This window comes from Thermobia domestica, chromosome 5 (assembly GCF_964235325.1).
Source record: "Thermobia domestica chromosome 5, izTheDome1.hap1.1, whole genome shotgun sequence".
In the NCBI taxonomy this organism is placed as follows: domain Eukaryota; kingdom Metazoa; phylum Arthropoda; class Insecta; order Zygentoma; family Lepismatidae; genus Thermobia; species Thermobia domestica.
Window position 1 is genome coordinate 61,288,119 of NC_137458.1, and position 27,053 is coordinate 61,315,171.

At 34.6% G+C, this 27,053-nt stretch overlaps 1 protein-coding gene across 1 annotated transcript in view; it reads right to left on the minus strand.

The window, feature by feature from the left end:
- LOC145685106 (cell adhesion molecule 3-like) overlaps positions 1-27,053 on the minus strand; it is a 383,448-nt gene that overhangs the window by 291,101 nt on the left and 65,294 nt on the right. Inside the window, exon 2 of the mRNA XM_081757451.1 lies at positions 12,500-12,635. Within this exon, the coding sequence (XP_081613577.1) occupies positions 12,500-12,635 (136 nt within the window). The remainder of the gene's footprint in view (positions 1-12,499; positions 12,636-27,053) is intronic.

The following is a 27,053-nucleotide window of genomic DNA, read 5'->3' on the forward strand; positions in this document are numbered from 1 at the left end:
CCGATTATTAAGACATTTCGAACTATCCCTCTCGTGGAACTTACGTCGCGTGAGATGCACAACGGACATAGCCGTCCCCTTTCTTTACATTTTATAGCGAACATTACAGCTTTCAGAAGTGTTTTAAAAGAAAAAGAATTTCAACAAATCTTTTCTACGAATTTTGGAAAAGATCTCACAAAAGCTTTAATTGTTGGGAAAAATCGCTTGGAAAGTGTTAAAAGATGAACACGTAGGCAGGCAAATCAGTTTTAAGTGTGTCACCTGATATTTATGCCTTAACTATCTGATAACTATATGTCATCTGTAAATATTAGATAGGTCATGGAGGGTGAGGTATAAACAACTTCGTGATTTGAATAAGTAACATAGACACAACCACGTTTCTGTCGCCTTTATCTCCTAATTTGCCCACATATATTCATTTTTAGAAAGGCTTTAGGTTGTATTGTAACGAGAGAAAGTAGTCGTCCGCAAAGAGAGATGGGATTCAAATCGGCTGGTTGGTAGGTAGGTTTCAAGCTACGACGGTCTTAATTTCTTTTAACAACGGTGTTTAATAATTATTTAAAAAATATCATAATTATAGATAGTTAATAGGCAACTAAGATATTATTTCATCTTACTATCATCTTCACGGCGAAGAGAAATTATGATAATAGGCATTACATTAGGTACGTACGTACTTTTTAAGTTGTTCATTACTTTAATATTCAATTTCGACTTCTATTGTGTATAATTTCACGAAATCTGTTGCAACGATTTAATATAGAATTTTTTTCTTAAATTTTTCAAACAACAAGTGCGAGAAAAGCATTAGAACAAAAGAGAAAGCGTTGGATTTTGTGACAAAATTTTCCCTCAGAGTTTCACTACTACAATGTTGGAACAGTCTTTTATTTTCAAGTTCCATTTAATTTAGTCCCAGAAGAATGAAGTCGCTCCGCCTATTAACGACGTGGCAATTATCTGTTCGCGTCATGAATGACAATGAGGAGTGTCTACGCGGAAGAAGACAAACCTTTTCTTTTTCCCCCCTCTTCTGTGGAGTTTCATGTATTCCATTGCCAGTACAGTGCTGCCATATTTCTCTTACCGCCAAAATAAACGAATCAAGACATGACGAGCACAGAAAGTGGGAAAAAAAGAGTCAGGAAAAGTGTGTGTGTGAGAGAGAGTAAGAGGGAAAGAGGAGAGAGGGAGAGGGAGATAATGTCATTGTTGCCTTGCGTCATGTTCTGTTGAAACATTCCAGATTGTTTTCACAACTGCAGAAGGGATATAGATATTTCTGCTGAAGCGGTTGGTTACAACTGCATTTCTAAGCTCTAAGGCGTGCTTTCTATGACAATAAGAGAAAAAAGGAGGGATTGGGAGATAAAGTAAAAACTTACTGTTAACAAAACTCAACAACACTCTCTACTGATATTTAACAAAGAATTGTATTCACTTACTGTGACTAAATGGATAGAAAAGGAATGTAGATTCATGTTTTTAATCTGAACTCTTTTCTGTAAATCCTTACTCTTAGTAGTATGGGGACTTAAAAAGAATAGCACATACTCTGTTGTTAGATGTTGGACCAGTTGAGTGATATTGAAGTTTGTGTCTATGGACTTCATTTACAGAAGACCCCAGAAAACCGAGAGAAACTGTAGGATCGATGCATTTTGCAGAACTGGAAATATCTGAGGACGTTCAGGACATGAACACATTGAAGTATTCCCAGTTCTACAGAACATGCAGATCTTATAACTTTTTAAATGTTTTCTGGGATTTTCTGTAAATGAAGAACAGCCGTTTCGGAACTGGACGACTCAAATGAAATGTGAACTTTGACGTCTGGTAGAAAGGTCACCTCAGCCACACAATTACAACAATGGACTCGTTTACGCGTCTAACATCTGTGTACACGTCCAGAAAATAGATTGGGGTATGCAGAGAGTTAGGGGGTAATGCATTGTTGAACAGGACGGTATGGTGAACAGACAATTGCGACTGATTTTTCTTTATGACTTCAACCATTATATTTTGCACAACAGGCTAAAAAAGCATTACTAATGTATTTTGAGCTAGAAATGACGAACGAATACATCCATGTTAAATTTCATTCCGGTGAGAGCATTGCAAAATTAGTCCCGTGAGTACCAACCAACATCATGTTCGGATGAACTTCTTAGAAACACCATGGTACCAGATACTCGCGAAAGTGTTCATAGTATTGCAGACAAATTAGGAATACACCATAGCATTATTATTGAGCGGCCCCATGCAATAGATAAAGCTAAAAAGTTGGACTCATGGGTACCACATAAGTTGATACCAGACAACAAAACTCACCGTCTGCAGGTGTGCAATTCTCCGAGTGTATGGAATAAATTGAAAGATTGTCTGCATCGAATTGTGGCTTCAGACGAAATATAGACAACTCACATCAATCGTAAATGGTCAGGATCGTCGTTAAGTCGTGCTTAACGTCCAACACAGTATCCGCAAAACCATTACGACAGATTGTCATAAGCAGCCCGTGAAATGCAGCCCGAACTTGTCCACAAGCATCCATAAATGGTCAACAGACACAACAGATTTGGTGTCATTATAATGCTTGAAGTTTAACACAGTACTGATTTGAGTAATTTTGCTGCGACTTGTTGAAAGGAGGATTTTTGCCTAGAATATCTCTGAGAGGCTTTGGCTTTCTGCGAGATTTATTACTGACTTATTGAATAAGGAATGTATTATATATTATTTCTTTGTTTATTCTGAATATGGGAATATCTAACGTATAGTATTTGCTTATTCCCAACCACCGCATTGTTGTAATGAACGTTTGATGTTTTGATTTATATGTGAATATTGTTTCTTTTTTTAATATGGCCTATATGAATACAGGATTATTTGTCTAGAATGGAAAGGTGTGCTCGGATTTCTATTGATCTGACTTCTCGTAGACTCTTCTGCAGAAAATTAATTCTGGGTTGAATCGTAAATAATTAACCATGCATTTTTTGATTCTCCATGAGCTTCTACCAGAAGAGGGCGTTATACATGACAACTCATGACGTCATGATGCTGAAAGGACGGTGCAACTTCCCTTGGGTCACAGTATGAAACCTTTCCTCACCCACCGTATTCTGATGACTTCTCTCCTTCCAATTACTATCTCTTGATCTCTGCTTGGGAGCGAAGATCTGTGATGATTGGATGAAACATTCAGTTAAGACTCGATACTTCTTTTCTCACACAAACCAATCATTGGTGGGCAATGACGAAAATGTGTGGTTGGAGACGGCAAATACTTTGATTAACCTGGTAGGGTGTGGTTTTCATTTTCTTGGCCTTTGGGAATGAGGCACCTTGGAGACGTTTCATTCGCACAACCTATTATTTTGAATTAGCTAATACCACAACACTACTCTCATCATCAGCATTTCACTTGTAAAGATATTTCTACAAGTATCGAAATGTTCATTAAAACTTAAAAAAATAATGATCCAATAAAATGCTAAGTATTAGAACAAGACAGTTCTTGTCTTGGAATATTACTATTCTTATTAGTGTCGGTTTGGTAGTACAGTGATAGAGTGTGACCTATGATTCGATTCTCTTGTAGGGTATGCTATCTGCAATGCAATAAACAGTATATGATTCTTCCTAACGAGGCTTGGGCGATAAGCCCCTGCAACTCCATTATATATAAGGACGTAGTCATTTTACAAACTACTTGGTGAACCTTCGCTAATATAACGCTACTAGTTCTTACAACTTTTCGTTAACCTTATTTAAGAATTAAAAAATGGAATAAGAGAGAAAACATATAAGACGATGATTGTTTATTTACATAAGCTATGCATACAACAAAAGGGAATCTATTGGTCACTACTGCTTATTTGCTAAACCAATGTCAAACTCTATGTGTCATAAAAGCTAGTTTAACAGAGTTTAATTAAATAATATAGATTCTGTCTGACTTACAAAATTCATATTAGCAAAGTGATTTGAAGCAATACGCCAGGCATAAGATAAGCCTTGGGCTATATCGCTTAGAACTGTCTTAAGAGTAAATCCATCATTTATGCATTAAATCCCATTACTGGTTACTTACACGTTTCGGCCTCGTCTTGGAAGTCAGCTTCTCGTGTCCTTTTCATGTTCCACGATGACTATTTTAATCACAGAGGACGCGGTGGCTCGGTGGTAGAGCGTTCACCTCCGGTGCTTGGGGTCCCTGGTTCGATCCCAGCTCGCGCCGTGTGGACTTTGTGGGACAAACACTGTGCTCGTGGGTTTTCTCGGGGTTCTCCCGTTTTCTCCCACTTTCTTCATTCCACCATTTCACTCATCTCTCATCATCACCGTCTCCTTTAGCCTAACCGGCATAACCGTGGGACATTAAAACTTAAAGATTTCATTTTTTCATTTCCCTAGATGCATCACGTCTTCCTCTTCCAAGCCTAGAGCAGCGATCAGGTTGCAGCCCACTAGAAACCTCTTTGTATGGCTATGTAGTCGGGACCGAACTTTGGACCTCTAAAGATAGCATCAGTGGTAGCGCACAGCAAACCTCTTTGTGTGTCTACATAGAACGGTATGGATCTCAGGACCTCTGATGTAGGCAACAGTCACGGCCTACAGCAAACCTCTTTGCGTGGCTTATAGAGCTGGATAGAACTGGATTAAACTCTGTTCCTCTCTCTTCCGAAATCGAGGCAGCCTGTTAATTAAGAACTTCTCGGCGAACGTACAGCACCTTGGCCTACCCTCCCAGAATGAGCACCTTGGCCTACCCTCCGAGAATGGCCCCCGTGACCTCAAAACCCGAAGTTTAAATACTCTTTCTATTCTTGGTTTTTCAGGTCACGAACTACTTTCTGTAACTAAATTTTACTTGGGAAGTTGATTTTTAGCTTGTGTTTCGTGTCTTAATGCAACCATGGAAACTTTTTTAACGGTTTCTTGTTCACTTGTAGGAAAACAGCTTTATTTTGTTTAATATTAGAATTAATTTTTTAAATATTTTTTCATTCTCCCAGTGTATATTGTCCTGATCCTAGGAGATCATTACAGTATCTTTTGCACTATTATCGTAGTTTGTGCAAAAGTTTGCTTTAGCCCACTTTGATTCTTGGTTCAGAAAAATCTAATACTTCTGAAGTTCTTGAGAATTTCAGAACTGAGATGAAACACTTTCCTGAGCGGAGATGATACAGGTTAAATGGTACAACTCCTGCTTGGTGGTCAGAATGAGCCAATTTCTACTGATGGGGCTAGACTACTGCTTATTAATACATATAACATTCAATCAATTCTTGTCAGGTCACGTTATACCGACTGCACAAGATGGGTAGTGAAAAATAATTTGAGAATAATTAGGTTAGCACAGAATTTTAAATTGATAACGAATTCTTCTTAGTAGTAGTTTTCTCAAAGAAATCTTGGTGTTGTAAATGTATTTGAAGTACTTTATAATATACAAAAAAATGACTTTAAATATAGTAATTGTTTATCAATTGTTTTTTTTTTACTTTGCTAACTATTTAACACTTCTTGTAGAAACACATGGTTTTTAAAATTACTTCTTGTTGATTACAGATCAGCTTTCAAATATTACGTGAAGTGAAAACAATATATTTAGTTTTTAGTTAAAAAGGGTAGATAATTAAAAAAAAGATACACTAGGGTATACTGCGTGATAGATATCATATGTTGTTGTTTAGTGAAATATGTGTAAAAGTATTCTATCGATTGACATTACATTGTTTCTGCTTCTTTATTGGATAAGTTACTTTAATAATCACTTGGAAACACAAAATGCTATTTTAACTTTAAAATACTATGGTGTTTTTTTTTAAGGATGATTAAAGAATTGAATAATTAAGGATACATTTTTGGATTGAAAATATGGAAGGAAACAGAAGATACCCAAGAATATCAATAGACACGACATTGTCCATCACAAATTCTATGGTCTGTTATCGAATTAGGCATCTCTAGTGCTGCAGACTAGAGATTTACCATGAACCATCCTAGCCATCTAATAATAACTTTCTGCACGCAACACATGCCTTAGAGAACACGGCATACTTAAGCATTATTATACACTACTAGATGGAATGTTTGTTCTTCGCACGGGCAAATTGCATACAAACGCGTTGAATAATGTATCCATATTCTAGTAGAAATGAGTTTATTTCATAGATTCGTCTTCGTAGAGCTGCTCCTTGTTACATCTGGAAGTACGATGCTAACAGAAGATGAAATTTTCAGTGACTTGTAGCAGTCATGGAACACAGAAGCGAAGAATGGAGATAGTACAAAATATTTCTCTTCTTCTCGATACTGATAGGTATTAGTACAGATGTTTATGCACAGTATGCATTTGTTTCCTCTTCGTTTGAGATCCACAGTCTTAAAATATCTTTTCGTACTGTGTGTTGTTTTTTAAAAGAAACATTACTGCAAGTGTAATGCAACCATTTGACTTGCTTCCAAAAGAAACGATCACGATCTGTATCGTTCTTACAAAACTGAAGAGTTACCTTAAGCAACCTAAAGAAAGTGTAGAAATTATTCTCACACATTTTACGGACTATAAATTACTCCCCTCTTTTCTGCTTGGCAAATAAGCAATGTCCAGTCATAGGATGTTTCATGTTGTCATTTTATTTTTTCTTCTTTTTTTTCAATAACATTATGGTCCATACCACTTTCCATGTGGGTATGACACGGTATAAGAAACTTATGGTCGATATATTCGACATAAGCGGACTTCTGTAAATCAGTCGAACACATCACTGCAACTTATGAATTACTATTCTGTCTACCACATACATTACAGTACATAACAACATGTTTCACGTCTGGAATTTAAATTATGTAAGAGAAAGTAATAAAAACACGAGGAAACACCATTTGCTCTTCTCCTTTCCATAAGAAAAAAATAAACAATTTGACTGACGAAATCATGAACAATGAAGTTGAAAGTCCATAACTGCCTTTTATAAAACGCGATTGAGTTCTGTAAAAAATAGAGTGAAAAGACATTGCTGCTAATCGAATGTGGTGATTTTGTGCATAATACTATCTTTAGATATGCTTTGTACGACGATTTAGACTTATATGCGATTTCGGCTTCCTCATGATGTCTATCCAACTACACTTTTGTCACGGAATCTCCGGATATTTTAAATTGCAGAAATAGTTTATCACATATTTGGCAATTGAGATATAAAATAGTAAAATGGTGAGTATTTCTTTGTCGAATCACATATGTTATGTCCAGCTACAGAAATTGACAGCCTCACCACACAAACTGTTTTAAAACCGCCAGATTCATATACAACCCACACAACTTAATTAATGTGCGGGTAGCATAAACGTGCAGGATAAAAAAGGGACGTTTTTCACCTTTGAGGCGCCTACCATCAAAACCCGCCAAATCATTTTTTTAAAACACCGAAATTGAGTTATATATTGCTTGTTATATGTTTGATCTAAATGAATTCCATGGAAACAGAATTTGATTTAAAAGCTTAACATTTCGTACTGAAAAAAAAGAAAAAAAAAACTAATTCAAATATGGGACTTTGTACGCGTGTGTATGGAGCTTCATTGCACGTTTTGCGAGATTACTCGAAACTAAGCTTAATGAATGTGGTGGATTTTGATACTAGGCGCCTCATTTCAGTTTTTGTCAGCAGCTGTGTTCGCATCCGTGACCAGGAAACTTCAAAAATATAGTTTTTCATTATATAAATCTGACTTCTTTCTCTTCCTTGAATAATCAAAATATGTTTTTCACGGTATATACAAGAAACAATTATTTCTCGAGATGGGACCAGATACAACAATCAAAATATAACAACAAGAATAGCAGCCTGATTAACAATAATCGAGAAACCCTCCTAGCAAAACTCGCTATCTTCTAAAGCATATCTAAAAAGGCAAGTATCTTTAATGAAATGATTTGCTAATTTGTTTCTTTGGTAGTGCTTAATAAAACCTAATTAAAACATGTATTTTTGAAATTCTGTCGTCTATTCCTTTCATTTGATATGTTATGTAAAATATTGCATATTTAAGTTCAAACAATATGGTGTTTATCGCCTGTGACAATGAAAAATATGATGTTCACTTTTAAGATTTCAGTTAATCTATCGATATCTGATTCATTAAATCATATGAAGTCGTCTATTTCAATATTTTCTCGTTCAATGCCCTGTAATGTCACCGTTTGAAGTTCCTCTTTACAATAATCCGCACGGGAAGAGAAGGAGCAGGTCGGAAAACCGCTTTGAGAAAGATGTGTGGTGATACGCTAACAAGAACATCGATAGGTAATCGATGTCTTTAATGACATTCTAACCGTAAATCTTGGACTGTTCATACACTGTGGAAACGTGCTTCTTTCTTCTCCTACCTGAGTCCCTCCTGTCCATTCCTCAACGTGTTTCTTTTAATTATTTCTCTGGTTTTAAATACACTAACCTACATTACACACTGCCTAGTTGAAATTGACTGGCCTAGTTTAACGTGGAATAAAACATATAAACTTAGATGGTTGAACACATGAAAAACATTTCCCTTCTGAACTTCGTCGCAGTTGAGTAAAAACATAGGCTTTAATTAACTAACTCTATGACCTATGGAACCTAGAGGTTCAATTCCGTGTTCATAAAAGCTCTCCATTGACGTATGTCTTTGGGCTATTTTAAACTACTTTTAAACACACCCGTCCAAGAAAAATGACCTCAGATTTGGGGCTTTTGAGGTAGTTGCTCATCACAATAGTATAAGAGCACACACTTGGATATACTGATATTTACACTAATTTGAGGAAGCTAAATTCAAAGAAACTATTTTCAAACATATTCGCTCACGAGGTAACGACAAAAGTGACCACAAATTTGGGACCTTTGAAGTATCGCTTATGCTAATGGTGAAGATGCCAAAGTAGGATACAATTTTAATTTCCATTTTTAAACAAATTTGAGGATGCTGAATCCAAAGGAACTATTTTAAAACTTATCCGTTCATGGGGTCACGAGTAAATGACCTCAGGTTGGGATTTCTCACATCGTTGGATTCAGCGTTCTCAAATTAGTAAAAAACCAGTACAATTAGAAATGTATATCCAAGTATGAGGACTTTTGCCATTGGTATAAACGGTAAAAGGTCCAACTTTGAGATCATATTTTTTACGTGATCTCCGGAACGGATATGTTTAAAAATTGGATTTAGCATCCTTGAATTATTATAAAAAGAGCAATTAGAAATTTATCCAAGTATGGGTACTTTTAGCTAATAGCATGAACTTTAATTCTTTTTGTAACATTCCTGAAAGTCAGATAAGGTGAACTAGATCGCAGCTTATTATAGTTTGTGCGCATAACAAACAAAAAATTACGGACTCTATTGTTATTATTAAACACATTTTTCTTATTGCTATTAAGAAAGAAAAAAAACTACCATCATAATTCCTAAGAGAACCATTCAAATGGTACAATATAACGAAACAAATGTAAAAAACACTAACTATTCTACTTCTCAAACAACTGTCAGAAAGCGTTTGCTTACGAAACACCTTACAAAATACTGGCCATTTCCAAATGATTTTTTTTTAACCTTTTGCATAGTTATAGACCTCGACTAATGGATATTTTTCAGTAATGGGTTTTCTGTAGTACACTCATTATTAAATTTCTAAATATTTCTAAATTATCATATATTTCTTTAGAATTGATGGGCATAAAATCATGAAATTTGGTGTTTCGTAGTTTTTTTTGACATACATCCAATGCAGATAACGCGAGATCCTTTGTTTCTTCAAGCATACCCGAACGAAATTCCATATCTTGCGGGCTCTTTATTTCAAAGAATATAGATAAGAAGGATGAACAAGTTTGACCATAATTTATACAATAGAGAACTTTAAAATGTACTCAAGTTGTCTTCAATTTTGGAGCTTGGTAATACTGGAACTAATGTAAGTTGTCACTTTTTTTATTTTCACGGAAATTCCCCAATTCCTATATGGACAATGGATTGACAACTTAATAGCATAGCAATACCATACACAATAAAATCAAACAGGTGACTCCTGAACATGTTCTCAGAATTTCCACCCAGAACCACCAAAAATTTGCAAATAAACAATTTCATTATGTAATATTAACATATATAAAGATTTTGACACTAGAAATATTTAACAATCACACATCAAAATTAATTTTGAAACGAAGTCGTCCTATATTATATCTAAAGGCACTTTTTCAGCATTCACCTTATGAGAATGAGGCTGTCTGTCTTCCACATTCTAACATGAGACGTTCTGATTTACAGGAAAAAAAAAACGTTAAGCATTTCTATGTTATCTCTGCTAGACATGTTTGACTTACAAGCATGCGGATATTTTTAGTTACTGTACTTTAAAATATCTTATTCAATTTTGAACTCTACATCAAGAAATTAAACTAGGTTGAAAACTTAATATAATATTAAATGAACTTTTCCTCCAAAATAGAACTTTCCTTCTCTGGTTAGTGAGAGCAGACGAATCTAGCGAAGAAATGAAACCTCCTTCCTTGACACCATTTACGTAATGGGCTCCCAAACATACAAGTTTCTAAGAGACTAATTCTATTCGAAACGGGTTTTTCAGATTCCATTTGTGAAATCAACGAATGCCTTAAAACATGCAACTTTCCAAATCTTCTTTTCTCCCTCTCTTTCTTTACCTCATTTTTTGTCGCGGAAGAAACTTCACGAGCAACTTTCGCTCATTTCTGGCTGATTCTGAGTGCAAGTCTCATTCAGCAGCATTGTAAATTATTTGAAATTGTCTTTTTAAAATAATCTATTATAAGAGCAGTATAATGATAGATTTTGCATTAGTTGAATCCTGTTAGTTTTATTTCTATGTGACTAACATTTGTGGCGGAACGTATAACAAGTGTATTACAAGTATTCATATGAGACATATTCAGTGGGTTAGAGAGGTACATCCACCTAAGGGAGACTTTGGTGAAATAAAGAAATGGATAAAACACAAAATACATTTATTTTTAGATGTTTTCAGGATAAATGTAGATATAAATGTATTTCGTGTTTTATAATGTCTTGCTAACATTCTACACGTTTCAAATATTATGAATGTTAAATATTGTGCTAATTTTTTAGAATGCCAAATATGGAGCTAACGTTTTAGAATGCTAAATATCGTGCTAACATCCTGAATTTCCGTACGTTGTAGAAATGAAGATGGTGAAGCAGAATGGTCAATGTATATAGATGTGTATCGAGGGCAATAAAGGATAATAGTATGCAAGCATATAGTGAACCACAAAATAATAAGAATAGAATTGCTAAGTTTCATGATAAAGTGCTAAAGAAAACCATAATTCATGGAAATCGTACAGGAAATAGCTTTGAATTAAATTTGAGTTTTGCAAATACCCCGAAGAAACTATAGAAACCAATTCGCTCATCAATAACTTACGAAAGTACATACAATAATTTTACAAACACCAATCAAATCATTACGCCAAATTTTACAACAACGTCTTGTTTTACAGACAAATATTCTTCCAAATTAATAGAAATGTATCATTTGGACAAATCTGACAATGAAACACAATAATTTTGTGAATAGTTCTAGGAGACATTACTCCAGAAATTGCAGAGCCTGGGTAACTGTTTATGTAGGATGATTGATGATTCCGGTTAACGGAGTATGTAAACTCGCAGAAATTCAAAGCAGAAGTGCGCGAGAACAATCCGAAAACTTTAAATTAGCTGAAGAAAAAAATTCCAACACAACTGTTAGTGCTTTTTATCCGAAGAATTGATAGGGTTTCCCTTAATACATGTCAGACTGCAATTATATCTCAATGTCAGTAGTGGATACTTTCAGCAAATCTTTAGATAATTGCTACACGGAGTCTCGGCTTTGATTTCCTGTAGAAGAGCCTCGAAATTTGAACACATTACGGTGGTTCGAATTCCACTTTAAATTTAGGTCCATATCTAATTTGTATCGATGTTGAAAGAAAACTGAACTCTAGCCAAACCAATCAACCGAAGAAAAAGCATCTTTACACAATCTTTCATGTTGCACTTAGATTTAAGTTTTCCCGGAGCTACTTAAAAATTCATCCAGTGACTATATTTGATACATACTGTTCTATGTAGATTGAAATGACGTCCGCATGGGGACAAGAGGGGCTATCGATCCTCATTGCACTCCAATACATTTTACTTAGAAACAAATTGAAAGAAAACACATGAGTTCGAGAATAAAATAATTGTAAAATATGCATTGGTTTGACTGTTTCTATCCCGAAGTGTGAAAAACAAGCCTAGATGAACCGAAAGTTCCCGGTGTGCAAAACTGTGGAACACAGCCGCTGTTGACAAACCAAGCCTGTCGGTCATGGCAATCAATGTGTTTTAAGTCTCATGTCATCTAGAAATTATATGAGTAAAAAAAGTTTTAACTTACGAACAACTGTGAGCTGCTCTTCATTTGATACTCCTGTGTAGATTGGCATATCACTTTGAACTTCACATGTGTATGATCCCGACGCTGAGAAATTAACGTTCGTCAATGTAAGTTGTCTTTCGTTGCTTCTTGACCTCTGGAAAAAAAGTGACAATAATTAGAAACTTACAAAATTTTGCTTATTATTATTCATAGTTGCAATTAGTATCTATTTATTATGTATTTAAATAAAATAGGAGTTATTGTTCAATACCTATTATAATGATGCGAGCAAGAAGAGCCTGTTCTTTCCATGAGGGAAATAAGTTTATGAAAAATATTTGAATTCCCATATGAATCCCTTGGATACATATTTCAACGAAAATGTAATGTTAAAAATCCTTAAGATACTCTACTTTTGGAATATATCTTGAAGCACCCTAAAATATTCCATTTATTTAAAACGGACACGGCAAAAATCCAGTTTGAGGTGAGTAGTAACTATGTTTCAAAAGGCCAGTTCAAACGTGTCAGCCGTTTTCCAGACGACGAAAAATATGGATTCAGAACTAGGAATTTTGGATTTAGATTTCTGGGCTTTCGGCATCTGTGGTCATGTTAGCCCGTCATGTATGAGGGATGACGTTCTTTAGCGATCACACTATCGAGGAAAGGGAAGGAAGGGATTGGCCTGGGATCTACATGTTAGGTACCACCCCGACATTTGCCTAGTGTGAATGAGGAAAACCTCATTCAGGATTGCTGGCCTGATAAAGCTTTTTATACTTTTTCGATCGAGTGGCCCCCACTGGGAATCGAACCCGGGACCGCCCGCACCGAAGGCGAGATCAGCACTAATCTCTGTTTTTTGGATACTTTATTTCCTACCCCTTCTCTCTCCCCATGCCGATGAGAACTGAACTTCATTTTAAACGGCATTTGGTGTGTCACTATTTATCTCAGTGACCCCGAAAACTGTGGATTCGACAGTAAACATTTTATTTCTTACGTCTTCTTACTCTTCATGCAGATGAGAAAAACTTGAACTTAAACGGTATCCAAAGTATCACTATTCATCTCAGCAACCCCGAAACTGTGGATTCGACACCAATCTCTGTCCTCTTGGACATTTTGTTTCTCACTTCTGTTCACTCTTCATGGCGATGAGAATAAATTTGAACTTAAAAAATGGCATTGGAGATATCATTATTAATCTCAGCGACCTCGAAAACTATAAATTCGACACTAACATGGTCGTTTATTTTTACATGTAATCTCCCTACTCACATCCCTAGGGATCCTAGGAGTATCTTAGCCCCTCAGTATTTTTTTTTTCAAATTGTAACTTATATGTATACCAAGTTTAGTTGAAATTGCTTTAGGCATTCCAGGGTTACATTTTTATGTAGAGAGCTTACATACAGACTTATATAAATGTTACGATATCTTTTGAATATATTCTTTAGTGACATAAAAATGTCCTTCCTTTTTGCAAGCGTGTCACGCAATATTTTACCTATGTCAAAGACAGACTGAGATAACATAACTTATATAGTGTATTACGGTTATCATGAAGGCGGGGGTGGTGAAATAAAAATACATCATCGTTTAAATTAAGAGGAAAAGAAAGAAGAAAAACGGAGAGAATCTGTTCTTATTTTCTAGTTCAGTTCCTGTCCTGTCAACAAAATATGTCTCGTAAGGAGAAAGCGCGTGTGATGACATCGCAAGGCAGTAGTCACCGCTTGGCCCTCGGAATCATTTCTCAGTATGAAGCATGAATAGAAAACAAGATTAAATGTCATCCGTGTCAAGATGATTGAATACGCTGGCGTTCAGCAGTGACTACAATGCACGATAATAGACAACCAGCTGAGGCTTCTGTATAGATCAAGACAGTAAACTATAAAGAGTTGGCTCTATATGAAGATATTACAAATGCCATCGTAAAAGATTATGCTTCATTAAAAAAAAAAAACTTTCAAAGCAAATTTTTGTTTATAAAAACTTACTTTTACGAGGGTTGTACTTTGGTTAAGTGTGTGTTCTTGGTACACGTGGTTTTAGGTTCAAACTCCAGTGGAAACTAGAATTTCCTCATTAACTTGGTGAGGTAATTAGAAAGCTACTTCGTACAGAAGTACGAAACTTCGGTTCAGAATGTTAGAAACAAGTCTTTTTTCCAAGAAGCCAATGCATTCACTACGTTATATATAATAGAATGTACGCCATCTTGTCGATTATATTTTCTTATAAGTAGTGTTGTCCATGAGACGAGATTTGGGGCTATCTTGTCTCAAAAAGTTACAGTGAAAGTGTTTTCTCGTCTGGAACTTTGTATTGGGAAAACCGAGTCTAGTCTCCTGAGCATCATTACTCATGAGTTTTAAAATATATATGTCAAATAATTGTAGTAAGGTGGGTACTACATAAAAATAATTTGAGATGATGAATTGTTTTCAAGAGCTAGTTGGATGTAATCATTCAGCTAATATAAGATTAGATACAATGTGGAATATGTTCTAGTTACATCCATGAGTTTCAAGTTAATATAAATAATTAAGTATAATTAGTATGTTGCTTGGCATTCTCGTCCTTTACGATGGCAAAGTGTTGGCGTATGTGATTTACAACATTGTTAATTATTCCTAAGGATTTCTTCAACGATGATATATATATATATATTACAAGATAATCTAATTGTAATATCTTCCAAAGTAATAATCTTATAAAAAAAAACTTCAACACTGTTAATTTTAGGACTGAGTTGGTCTCGGGTTACTTTGCTAATGCAGAACAAAAAGAGTGCGAGTTATTCGAGATTTGAAATGAAATCTATCCGTATAACGCCTCAATATTATGCCCTTTAAACTAAGGGAGACGCATCGTTAATAGACGTGAATGATGATGGAAGAATTGGTAGAATAAAAAGTGGGAGGAAACGGAAGTACCCCGAGGAAACACACTGATTTAATGTTGTTCACCATAAACTTATTCGCACGGAAATCGACAGGGACCCCACGCATCAGAATTAAGCGCTCCATCACTGAGCCCCCGTGCCCCTGCGAGTTATTCGGGTTCACCCCTATAAGCAAGCATTATTTGCTGGACATCTAGCAAAATCTCGTGAGCTAAAAGTAGTTGTCATTTTTGTTGATTTGCTAAGTTCTTGTTTTATGCTAAGGTCGTTTTACTTTATATTTCTGTACTAATATATGAAGAAATGTAAATGGATGAAGAAAAAATAGTAGACATTACAACAGTTACACCCGATAAAACAAATAATAAATAAATTCTGTACACTGAGAAAAAAAATGTAGGTGGCGTACTTAAAAAGTTAGGTTACATGCGTAATTCCTGTAGTTTTTGGACTTAACGTACAGGAGACGTATAACTGAAAACTCATGTTTTATAATACTTTCCGTATAAGTGTTCCGTCTATACGTACTTTCCGTATGAAACAATATAGGCGGTCAGGATCTCATAACAAATGGACGTATATAATATATAGCTGAGGAATGTAACATAAGTATATGCATGTGATATACGGAAAACTGTTAGATGTCAGAAATCCTGCAAAGGCATGATGTAACATCTAAGGACAGTGTGTATGTAGCATACGGATAACGTATTATCCGTACTGATTTCTGTAGTAAGCAAGAGGATACCGCATATTTGTACAATATACCACTGTCCGGAGAACGGATGTTTCTCAGTGCACCTTTTCCACAATGTGTTTGTTGTATTTTTTCATGTAAGTAAAGAAAAGCATTTGTTTGTTTATGGTTGAATATTGCATCAATTCTACTCTATCGAATCATACAAATAAATGTATTCACCTTAAAGTAGAGTATTTTAAGATTTATTTCGTATGTATTTCTCATACCTACGTTTTCTTTACTACCTGATATACACATTTCATAAAATGCACTAAACTGACATCAAGCTAGAATTTACGTACATTTGAGCCACGAGTGAAAGTGTTAATCTATCAACCGGAACGTTTTCCTGATATTTCGAGAACTTCCCTAAAATATATATTAATAAAGTCTAAATTTAACACTATCCTTCATTAGAGCTCCTAACATGTATAACGCATGTGCATTCTTATTACGAATAGCTAGTCAAAGAAATAATCTTTAAAATTTGAATAATATAGTGCATACGAGGTTATATCAAAAAGTTTAGAGTATAGTTGTGTAATATGCCAACAGATGGCAGCGCAAGGCTACACTCACAGCCTTAGGGAGCACGAGCCTGTTGATGATGAAATCATAGATGTGGTCACAATAGCACCAGCTGCACAGCTCTCGATGTACACAGGATAATGTCACTTGGCACACTGATTTATGAAGATCGGTGCTCCCTGTACCTATAGGTGCAGAAATATGTGTCATCATCAAGGGCGCAGATTTCTCTGTAAATTTGGGGGGAGGGGCATTCACATGCAGAAGGCATATATGAGAATTTTAAGACAAATTGAATTTAAATTATGCCAAATATTGTACATTCATAAATAAAATGCCTGGCCCACATGAACTTTGGCCCTCCCAGGATCGGCGCCCTTGGCCATCATCAGAAATATGTGTCATTGTTAGGAGAGAAATAAAATAGAAAGAGATACAATCTTCTACTTGCAAGTATTTAAATAAGTAAATAACTGCATTAACTACGTCGAACCGTCAACGAACGAAATTTTTCTATTTTCATTCACGGTAATTCACGCTTTATTATGTCATTTGTTCATCTTAATGTGATCTGTCGGTTTATAGTTAAACAAGAAAGTTAAGTTTCAAACTTAACTATAATCTAGGGGCATATTTCATTAACAACCCTGAACATTGTCCTCTTTGCTACTTTCATAGTGAAAACCATGATGAGGGTATATCAATATTAGCTTATCTTAATAGATACTGTCGTTGTATTGTACGGCATCCATTTTTAGGTTTACAGAGAATTATTTTCTCGAAAACAATGCATGAGGATTTACAGTCACCATTATCACTTTGTTTAAAACAATGAGATCTATTAGTAGGCATATGTATCATTTTCTGAATATATTTTTCCGTTTTAAACACTCATGATATTGTGGAATTTCAAGCATCGTTAATTGAAATACCTAAAATTAGTCTTGCGAGAGAGGCTTTGTTATGACATTGTATTTATGTAATTAGTTTGCTTAATTTGTCCACGGCAGACGGTGCGTTCTAACTCAAATGGTACTTTCCCAGAACATTGCTATATTTATGTACATTTCATACATTTGCATTTTGTCTGTACTTATCGTACAATTTTATTTATTGAAAGTATGAATCTGGCATTCATAAACTTGCCTGGTGAATTGTGGGAAATAAATACGCCTCGTTACCGTGTTCCTTTAGGTTAGGGGAAACACCTGGGTAAATCGTTTTTACTATCCCATAAAACTTGAACTCTTCGAGTTAAACGTCGTCACAAATGATTTATTGCCTGTAAGTCAGGATCCGATTATAACATCATATGAGCTGGAACTTTACCAGCTGCACTGATTACTTTTGAAAACAAGATTGCCAGATCGTGCGGCATGCTATATACGTTTTGTACATATGGCGCCATCAGACAAAGTGACTACTAAAACAATCAGTAATACTTACTTTTAATATTACTTCCAATAAATTAGCGAAACATGCAATGTTTTGTTTGCTCGGAAAATCCTTTCAAAGTAGATCTATATAATTTTAAAAATAATTTACAAACTTCTTTCTTTGTGTACATTAAGAAGTTGGTGTAAGTTTTCGTTTAAATGGAAGCGAACGTTTTTACATTATACAATGCATATTCATTTTCAAAATAGTACAATAGTATTTACATTAACATCAAGTTCATTTTTCTGGCTAGGTCCATAAATACATTATATAAATTGCAATATATTTAAAAAAATAACGTTTTTCTTCTATTAAATATGAAACCCTTGTAAATTAAGGGCAAGCCTTTGAACATAATATATATATCATGTTTCACAAGACTTTGCACAAATTTTATGTTTCAAACAAACTATAAATACGTATAACTTCAATCATCATTAATAAACATTTCGATATCTTTGAACATATATAATATTTCTATCTATTAATCTAAAAAAAAAAAAAACGTGTTGCTAATTGGCTACGGACTGTTACCATTCAAGTTGTAAAATAGCAAAATTACTTATCGAGTGTATGGAACACACGGTGACACCGAAATTTACTAATCTAGTAATGTTTCTCAGTCAATCTGTTCCCAAATATTTCGAGTTTTGTTATACAATAAAATAATAATAGTGAATATATATATATATATATATATATATATATATATATATATATATATATATATATATATATATATATATATATATTCGAATATCATTGAACTAACTTATTTGCTAATACCTTTTCACTAAATGTTTTTTTTTAACAAAAAAGACACTGACCAAAGCTTAAAACTTTACTTTATTTTAAATTATAATTTGTAACTGTTTCGGATATCTAGCATATCCTTCTTCAGACACGATCGAAATTAATGAAAATACAGACATATATATAAATGTTGTTATAACAGAGTTTAAATTCTTTAACCGTCATATATATATTCATTGTTATAAAAAATTTTAAATTCTTTTAACAGTCATATATAGAGTCATTGTTGTACTTTTTTTATTTTTATTTATTTATTTATTTTTCTTATTTACCGAGGCCTTCAGCCCATCCTGTAAGTCTTCGTGTTCACTTTCCAATTAATCACTTTCTTTATTTTTGGTTCTTATAAGGGCCCTTTATTTTTATTTATTTATTTATTTATTTTTCTTCTCTATGTTATTCAAACTTCCTTGCCATGATTCATTAATTGGTAAGCCCCCTGTCCAGTTCATCAGTTTATCTCTTCCTACCTTCTTTATCCAATCCGCTTCTTTCCACTTCCTTATTTTCATTCTTTTCTCCATCTCCAATACTTCCGTCTTATCCCAATTAATTGCGTGATTCGTCTCCTTAACATGTTTGTATATGGCATTGGTATCTTTGTTCTTCCTAACATCATCTTCATGTTGTTTTATCCTTTCTTTCATTCTCTTTCCTGTCTCTCCTATATATGACATATCGCAGTCCTCACACCATACCCTGTAAATGACCCCTTCTTCCTCTTCATTAATCTTTTTAGTTCCTTTTCTATTCTTCTTCTTTATTGATCTTAATAAAGTTTCTCCACTCTTTCTATAAGTGTCTGAAGAAGGATATGCTAGATATCCGAAACAGTTACAAATTATAATTTAAAATAAAGTAAAGTTTTAAGCTTTGGTCAGTGTCTCTTTTGTTAAAACAATTAATCCAAAGCCATGAATAGTCTTACTATCGAAATGTTTTTTCTTTTAATTTTTAAAAAAGTTTTCCTTTCAGTGGATTCTTCTTGATTAGAACGTCTCCACTGTGCAAATAATTAATTATGTTTATAATAACAGCGCTATGATGTCGTTATGATTGAGAACAACACATCAAAATGAAACACTAAAAGAATAAAACAATACGAAAAAGTGTAGTAGTAAATAAGTTAGTGTACTAACATTACGAAATACATGCACATATTGCTCGAATATTCATAAATTACAACTGTTAAGATACATACTTCAAACAAAAAGAAATGATATGAAAATCTTGTAGTGAAAAAGGACTTAAGCTATTGTGTGATCCTGAGGATTAGTGTCCGTGTGGTACACTCGAAATATTGGAGAAAATTTGACAGCAATATTACTAGTTGAAAAAGAAGCTTCGATCAAGTACAAAAGGTAAAATTATCTATACAGCCAAGGTAAGAGGCCGTCCACATATTACGTAACGCTATTTTTGACCAATTTTATCCCTTCTCTCCCCTTGTCACACTTCTTAACGCAAGGCCGGGCCCTTGGTTACGAAACAATTTTTGATATTTAATTTTTTCGCCAATTTTGCTTATTTTGGGGTCATTTTTAATGGTAGAACTTTTTGTTACAAAATACATGTATTCTGAATATAGGGTAAACCTACCTAACTTCGTGATATGAAGGAGTATGACTGAAAAAATACACATTTACAAGCATGCAATTTCTATATGTGGAAGATGTAATTTCTATAGATGTAATTTCTGTATTTGGAAGGTCGAACATAAACACAACTGCTGCAGTAAAAGAAGCGCAAACAATACAAAAGAAAGAATATAAAGAAACAAAATACACAATATGTGTAAGCTACCTAACTTCATGACATCATATCTTATTCCGTGAGGTTGTGTACCTAATTTCGTGATACGGTAGTACACTCACTTTATATTAATTGTTACGGTCTATATCACTGTTGTTTGTCATTGCACATATGCTGCACATGAAAATGGTTATGTCAGCTGAATTAAGGTTCTGTCACCTTTCATGAAACTACCGTAAACAGAAGCAGCACTGTATCCAGGAGCTACGATTCTTTCCCGAACCGTAGCGCTCGTTACAACTAGCGCCTAAGTAATAAGTTTGCTTACGCTGACACTTGTTCTTTTTAGCTGGACAATCACGTTACACTGTAGTGACATTTGCCGTCGACTTTGTGGCCTGATCAGGAAGATGAATTGTTGCTTTCGTGTCTCGTCGAGCTTTTCTGCTAGAAACAGTGTTGTTTTTGTCAGGTAGGATTAAATTCGGCACATGGAGAAGATTATCCACCGGTGATGTGGAACTACTGGTCTGAACGAGTGATTCATTGTCAGTGCATAGTTACGTCCAGGGAGGAATTGAGAAGTCTTGGGGCTGTTGTAAGTGCTTCACTGGATTCTGCGTGAGGATTCAGAGGAAATATTCCTGTTTTAGTGTAACCAGATATGATATTATTTACGGAAAATGCTTTAATGAAGGAAAAGTTGAAGAGAGAGTGAAACTCAGACCAGCAGTTGTCACTGGAAAACTTTTTCACCACTTGTCGATATTCCTGACCTCTCTTAAACACAGCTGTAACTCTATCTATAATGCATACCTTTTTCTGTGAATAATAATTTGTCTCGTATCACGAAATAAGGTATGTCATGAAGTTAGCTAGGTTTACCCTATTTGTAGTTTTCTTGCCAACAAATAAAAGTATTAGAAAATGGTAGTACGTAATAATATTTTAACCCCATTAGGTTGCTTAATTATCCAGTCTTAATTCTTCGAAATTGCATAAAGGGGATTACACCCATCCTTTTAGGACATTGATGAGTGGTAAGGAGGAAATACTGCCAGAAGATGCAGGTGAAACAGGATCTGAAGACCTGACACCGACCTTTTACCCTGGGATCCAAGATGCTACGTGTATTTTAAGTTCTCCAGTGTCAGCGATGCAAAGAAGTTCTTTTCCTCGTCGGCTACAGATTGGAAGTGGCTGCACTCGTGAAGAAGCAGAGACATCTCGTTTGTGAACAACCTTTCTAGCATCTTCTTTGGACTTCGAAGTTCAGTTTACCCGTTTCCAAATTCTTCTTGTCCTAAGTCAGTGCAAGAATGCGAATATACTTGAACTCTTCAGAAATATTCAAATCCAAAAATTAAAATGATTCAGTATGAGATGAATATCCGACGAATTAGGATTTTAAAATGATATTTTGCTTAGCAAATCGTGGATCTTTCTGTCGCGGAAAATATTACTTCACAAAAAAGTTTATTCTGTTTCACATGCAAAACCCCTTAGAAGAATAGAGTCGGTAATGATTCAAATCAAAAATTTTAAAAAGTATTCTCAGAAATAACGATATGAGTGGGAACTCGAGGGCATATTCAAGCGGGTGGTTGCGATCAGTAACAACTAACTCCAGAAAAGCGTGTGCCGTAAATGCAATGCTGCGATAGCCACAAAACGGAGTTTTATTGTATTGTAATACACCAACCGCCATTCAAGCTTGTGTCGAGCATCGTCTTCGAATCCCTTCTGAATGATTCAATTTTATGTATTCGCAATTTTCCAAAACAATAGATTTACTTATTTATAAAAAATAAAAGAACTGAATACAATTATTTGTTTGAGAGATTGCATATAAATCTGAGAATAAAAATAAAGATTATTAAAAAAATGCGTTACGTAACAAAGACGTAATCCCCTTTCTTCCCCCTTGTCATACTTCGTAACGCAAAGCCGAACCCCCTTCTCCCTTTTGCCGCGTTACGTATATGTGGATGACCCTAAGTTATGATATCGATTCTGCCAAGTTCTTAAACAAATTTCCTCATTCAAAAAGTATTTGAACAATTTGGGCAAAATGTTACCTTACCAATGCAGCCATTATTCTTCAGCCAAGGTAAGTATAAACTGTTGTAACCAGTTGTAACAAGAACTGCCCTAAGTTTATCAAAATACATAGGTTGGACAAGAAGTAGTGGCAACACTACTCTCACGTCAAAGGGCTGTATCGCAGCGCTACAATAGTGTTGGTACTCTTTACATTTTACCTTTTATACATTTAAAAATCGTTTATACCCTACACTCATTAGACACATCAGAAGTTCAGGTACACTCACGTCCAAAATTATTGTCGCATATCTATAATTGTCTTCTTGTAAGAATATTATTTGATAATGATTTTGCAGGGTACTTTTAATACTGATACTATGTATATAATCGGGAAATGTATATTTGTGGTAAATTTCATACGAAAAGGATTGTAAATACGAACATTATAATGAGTAAAATGAAATGTTGCTGAATGGACAAGAAAATTCTATTTTCGCTTTATTTTTCTTATTTACTGCTCTTTTGACATGAAATTTGTCACATACGTGTATTTGCCGATTATACACATACTAACATTATAAGAAGTACATTTCAAACTTGAGTGTAAATTTTGAACATTCTTAGGGTAGTTCTTATTAACCACTTAGAGCATATTTAGATACCTTTTGTCTATTGATAGAGAACTTTAGGACATTGTTGGTCAGGATAAACAATGACCGAAAATCGTTTCCTTTAAAAATGTCCAAACACTTATTACAGGTATTTAATTTTTTGCAGTGTGGCCTCTGAGCAATTTATGAGGATACAACTTGCATTGTCCTGACAATCTCTAAAAACTCTAAGATATTCATTTGCGATTAGGTTATTCCCAAACGTTTCCTTTATGAGCTGGAGGAAATAAATAAGTTAAGCACATATAAGATCATACCTATAACGTTTAGTCAAATTCTAAGAGTAGGTTCTATGAGATTACCCCTGCTTTGCGTGGTATAATCATTTTTATGATGAAGCCAAGGCCCACTATTAGCTTAACGAATAAGCAAAACACACTGGGCGTTGTTTGAATGAACTGTTCAGTGCAGTATTCCAATGCACAAGGTGACGATCACTCATGTATTGGTGTGGAATATGGAAATTAGCACTCCCTTCCTTCTCGAAAAAACTGTTACTGCACATACACGTTTGACGACGCTCCTGTAGGAAAATATACAATTAATCTTGAATATATTAGAACTTGATTTCAACAGGTCTTTGCATTACCCATTGCAATGAAGAGGTCTGTATACGGTGTATGATTAGACTTGCAATATTTTTTAGTATTGCATTAATCAACTAGGAACGTTAAGTAGTCCTTACAGAAGTAATGACTTGAAATCCCTTGGTTTTTATTTACGGTGTCATTTGAAGACCATTGTATAATCAGTGAGAAAATTCAAAGCGTGATCAACGTAGAAAACTGAACTATGTCACACTCAATTATTCCATACAGTTCTCGTGATATCGTTAACTACTGGAAAAAATATTTGCTTTCAGTTTTTCATAAGTTAACGTATTGAACAGTGCATGTGAATTGGCATTTTTCCAAAAAAAAAAAAAAAAAAAAAAAAAAGAGATTTACTGACATCCTGTAGTTCTTTAATTGCGATGTTATGTGCATTGGCGACATCCATAACACACAAAAATGATATAGTTTCTGATTTGGTGTTCTAGTTGCAATGTTTATTGGAAATAGGCTTTATATATAGTTTTTCTGTTTAGAAGTAGAAATTTCATTTTATCTTTAATTAACAAACCTAAAATCTATCCTTTCCTATGATGTTCAACTGTATTGAAAATTCATACATTTCGTACGAACTTCTCTGCATAGAAATTCAATCTGATATACATTCCTAGTGCGTTCTACTATCGCACCCTCTTTCTTTCTTTCTTTGGGTTTAAAGTTACAACGCAGAGTGATGGCAATTCATCTCTACTCGACGATACACTTCTTGTTTCACTACTGTTGTGTAGATTTCAAGATATTTTCTAGTATATCTTGTTTTATCTGACTGTTTGTGACTTCACTTCCCAGATTCCCCACTTTTGTTTTTAAATTCTTTTTTCCATTTTGTTCTAAGAGTAGTCCAAGAAAAACAAACGTGAACAAGAAGCAAAGATTCTCTTGAGAGAGAGAGAGAGAGAGAGAGACGGAGAGAGAGAGTGGATGAGAAAAAGCTTGATGAAAATGCTGTTGGACTTTCCCCACATACTATGAAAAAAGCAAGTTTCAACTTGTTTCTCACCTTTCCTTCAGAAGCTCTGAAGTGAGTTTGTGTTGATAGGCGTCGACTTTGTCATGTAAATATGCTTTTAGAAAACGGGATGGTAGATTTTAACTTTGGTTTGATCTCTATAAAAGGGAAGAAGACAGGAGGATACCAGCAGAAGAAACAAATTATATAGAAAGAACTCCCTGTCTAATCACGAATGTTGAATTTACAATACTTTTCGCACAGTTAAAAATTACACAGCCACACACAGCCACACACACACACACACCTACACACACACACAAATAAATAAATAAATAAAAGTTCTGTGCATCGTACCTAACGGTATGGATTTCATGAATTTTGTTACGCAGAATCCAAATTTCGAAACCCAAAGACAATCGACCGTGTCAATTTTTTATGGGCCAAAAACTTTAACGATTTTGCATAACGAGAATAGAAGTAAGACAGAAATACAAAAAAGCCAAGTTCTGTGCAGTGGACCCCAGAGTATGGATTTGATGTACTTTCATACACAGAATTCAAATTTCGAAACCCCAGGACGATTGACCATGTCTTGTTTTTATGGGCGAAAAACTTCAGCGAATTATGATACGTAAGAGAGCACATACGTTTTTCGTCTATAAAACAAAATTGACATGGTCAATCGTCCTGGGGTTTCGAAATTTGGATTCTGTGTATCAAAGTACATCAAATCCATACTCTGGGGTCCACTGCACAGAACTTGGCTTTTTTGTATGCAAAATCGTAAAATTTTTTGGCCCATAAAAAATTGGCTGCATAGATACGCATGGACTAGTTGAGTGGCCAGCAAGGTTTCGCGACCTAACTCCGTTATTTTTTTTTAATCTTTTGAAGCACCTTAAAGCTATTGTCTAGAAATGTAAAATTACTGACTTTCGCCACTTGGAAAGAGGAATCATAACGTGAACAAATATTACCGACAATGCTTCGCAGAGTGCAGAAACATTGGGTCGCACGGTTAAGGATGTGCATACAACAAAACGGTGAACATGTTGAACATATCATGTGATTGTCATTGTCTCATGTGTGTTAATTCTCTCTTTTGCTGGTCATTAAAGAATACGTAATGTGAAATGTTGCAAAGATTGTTTTTTCACTTTATCCTTCAATTCGAAACTTCGCACAGTACATTTCACAGCATTTTACACATAACATAACCTAAATCTAAGCACAACTTCAAAACGATTGCATTTTTTTGGGAAAAAGTATCCTTACCGTTGGGTTTCTCTTCGAACGAGGATGTTGTTTAATATGTCATACGACCATTTTGCCATTTAAAATAAACAAGTTAATTCCAAGATAGTGGCCACCAAGATGGCGGACGACAACCTTAACCAAGTCATAATGTTTCCCCCTCCCACCAACATTGATCCCAATCGACTTCGAATCGACTGCATTTACAGTCTCTCAAATATTAAGCCCGGTCCAGACTTTGTATTTCACTTTAAAAAAATATCTTTCTATTATCTCGAACATTTGGACATTTTCCAATAGGGCGAACGAAGAAGTTGTGGGATTTTAGCATATCATTTAAATAATCTTTACCAACATCTATATCAAATTTCAACTTGTTAATAATTATTTCTAAGTTCAATAATATTTTAAATCAGTTTGATGGCATTTTACGGAATTTTAGAATTTAGAGCTAAATGTTTTTAAAAGTATGAAAAATTTTTTTTCTATGTAAAATATTATGTTTTTTTATATTCTATAAAACGATACTAAATTTATTTATGCTCAACCATAGCGAATATATTGCTATTTTTATCCGGGTATTGTTCATTTGACACTTCCAGCGGCCATTTTCCAATATGGCGGCGAAGGGCAGGTGGGATTTCAGGGGACGTTTAGTATGTTGTTTAGAATATCATTCCCAACATCTGTATCAATTTTAAACTTGTTACTAATTTGTTCATTAGTTTTTGCTAATTTGAATTCACTATACGGTAAACCGGTAAACCGAGCAAGAAACATGTGTAATTTAGCAATGTGTTCAAAAAGAGAGAAAGAAAAAAGAGAATGAATATCAACTTTGTGTGATTACAGAAG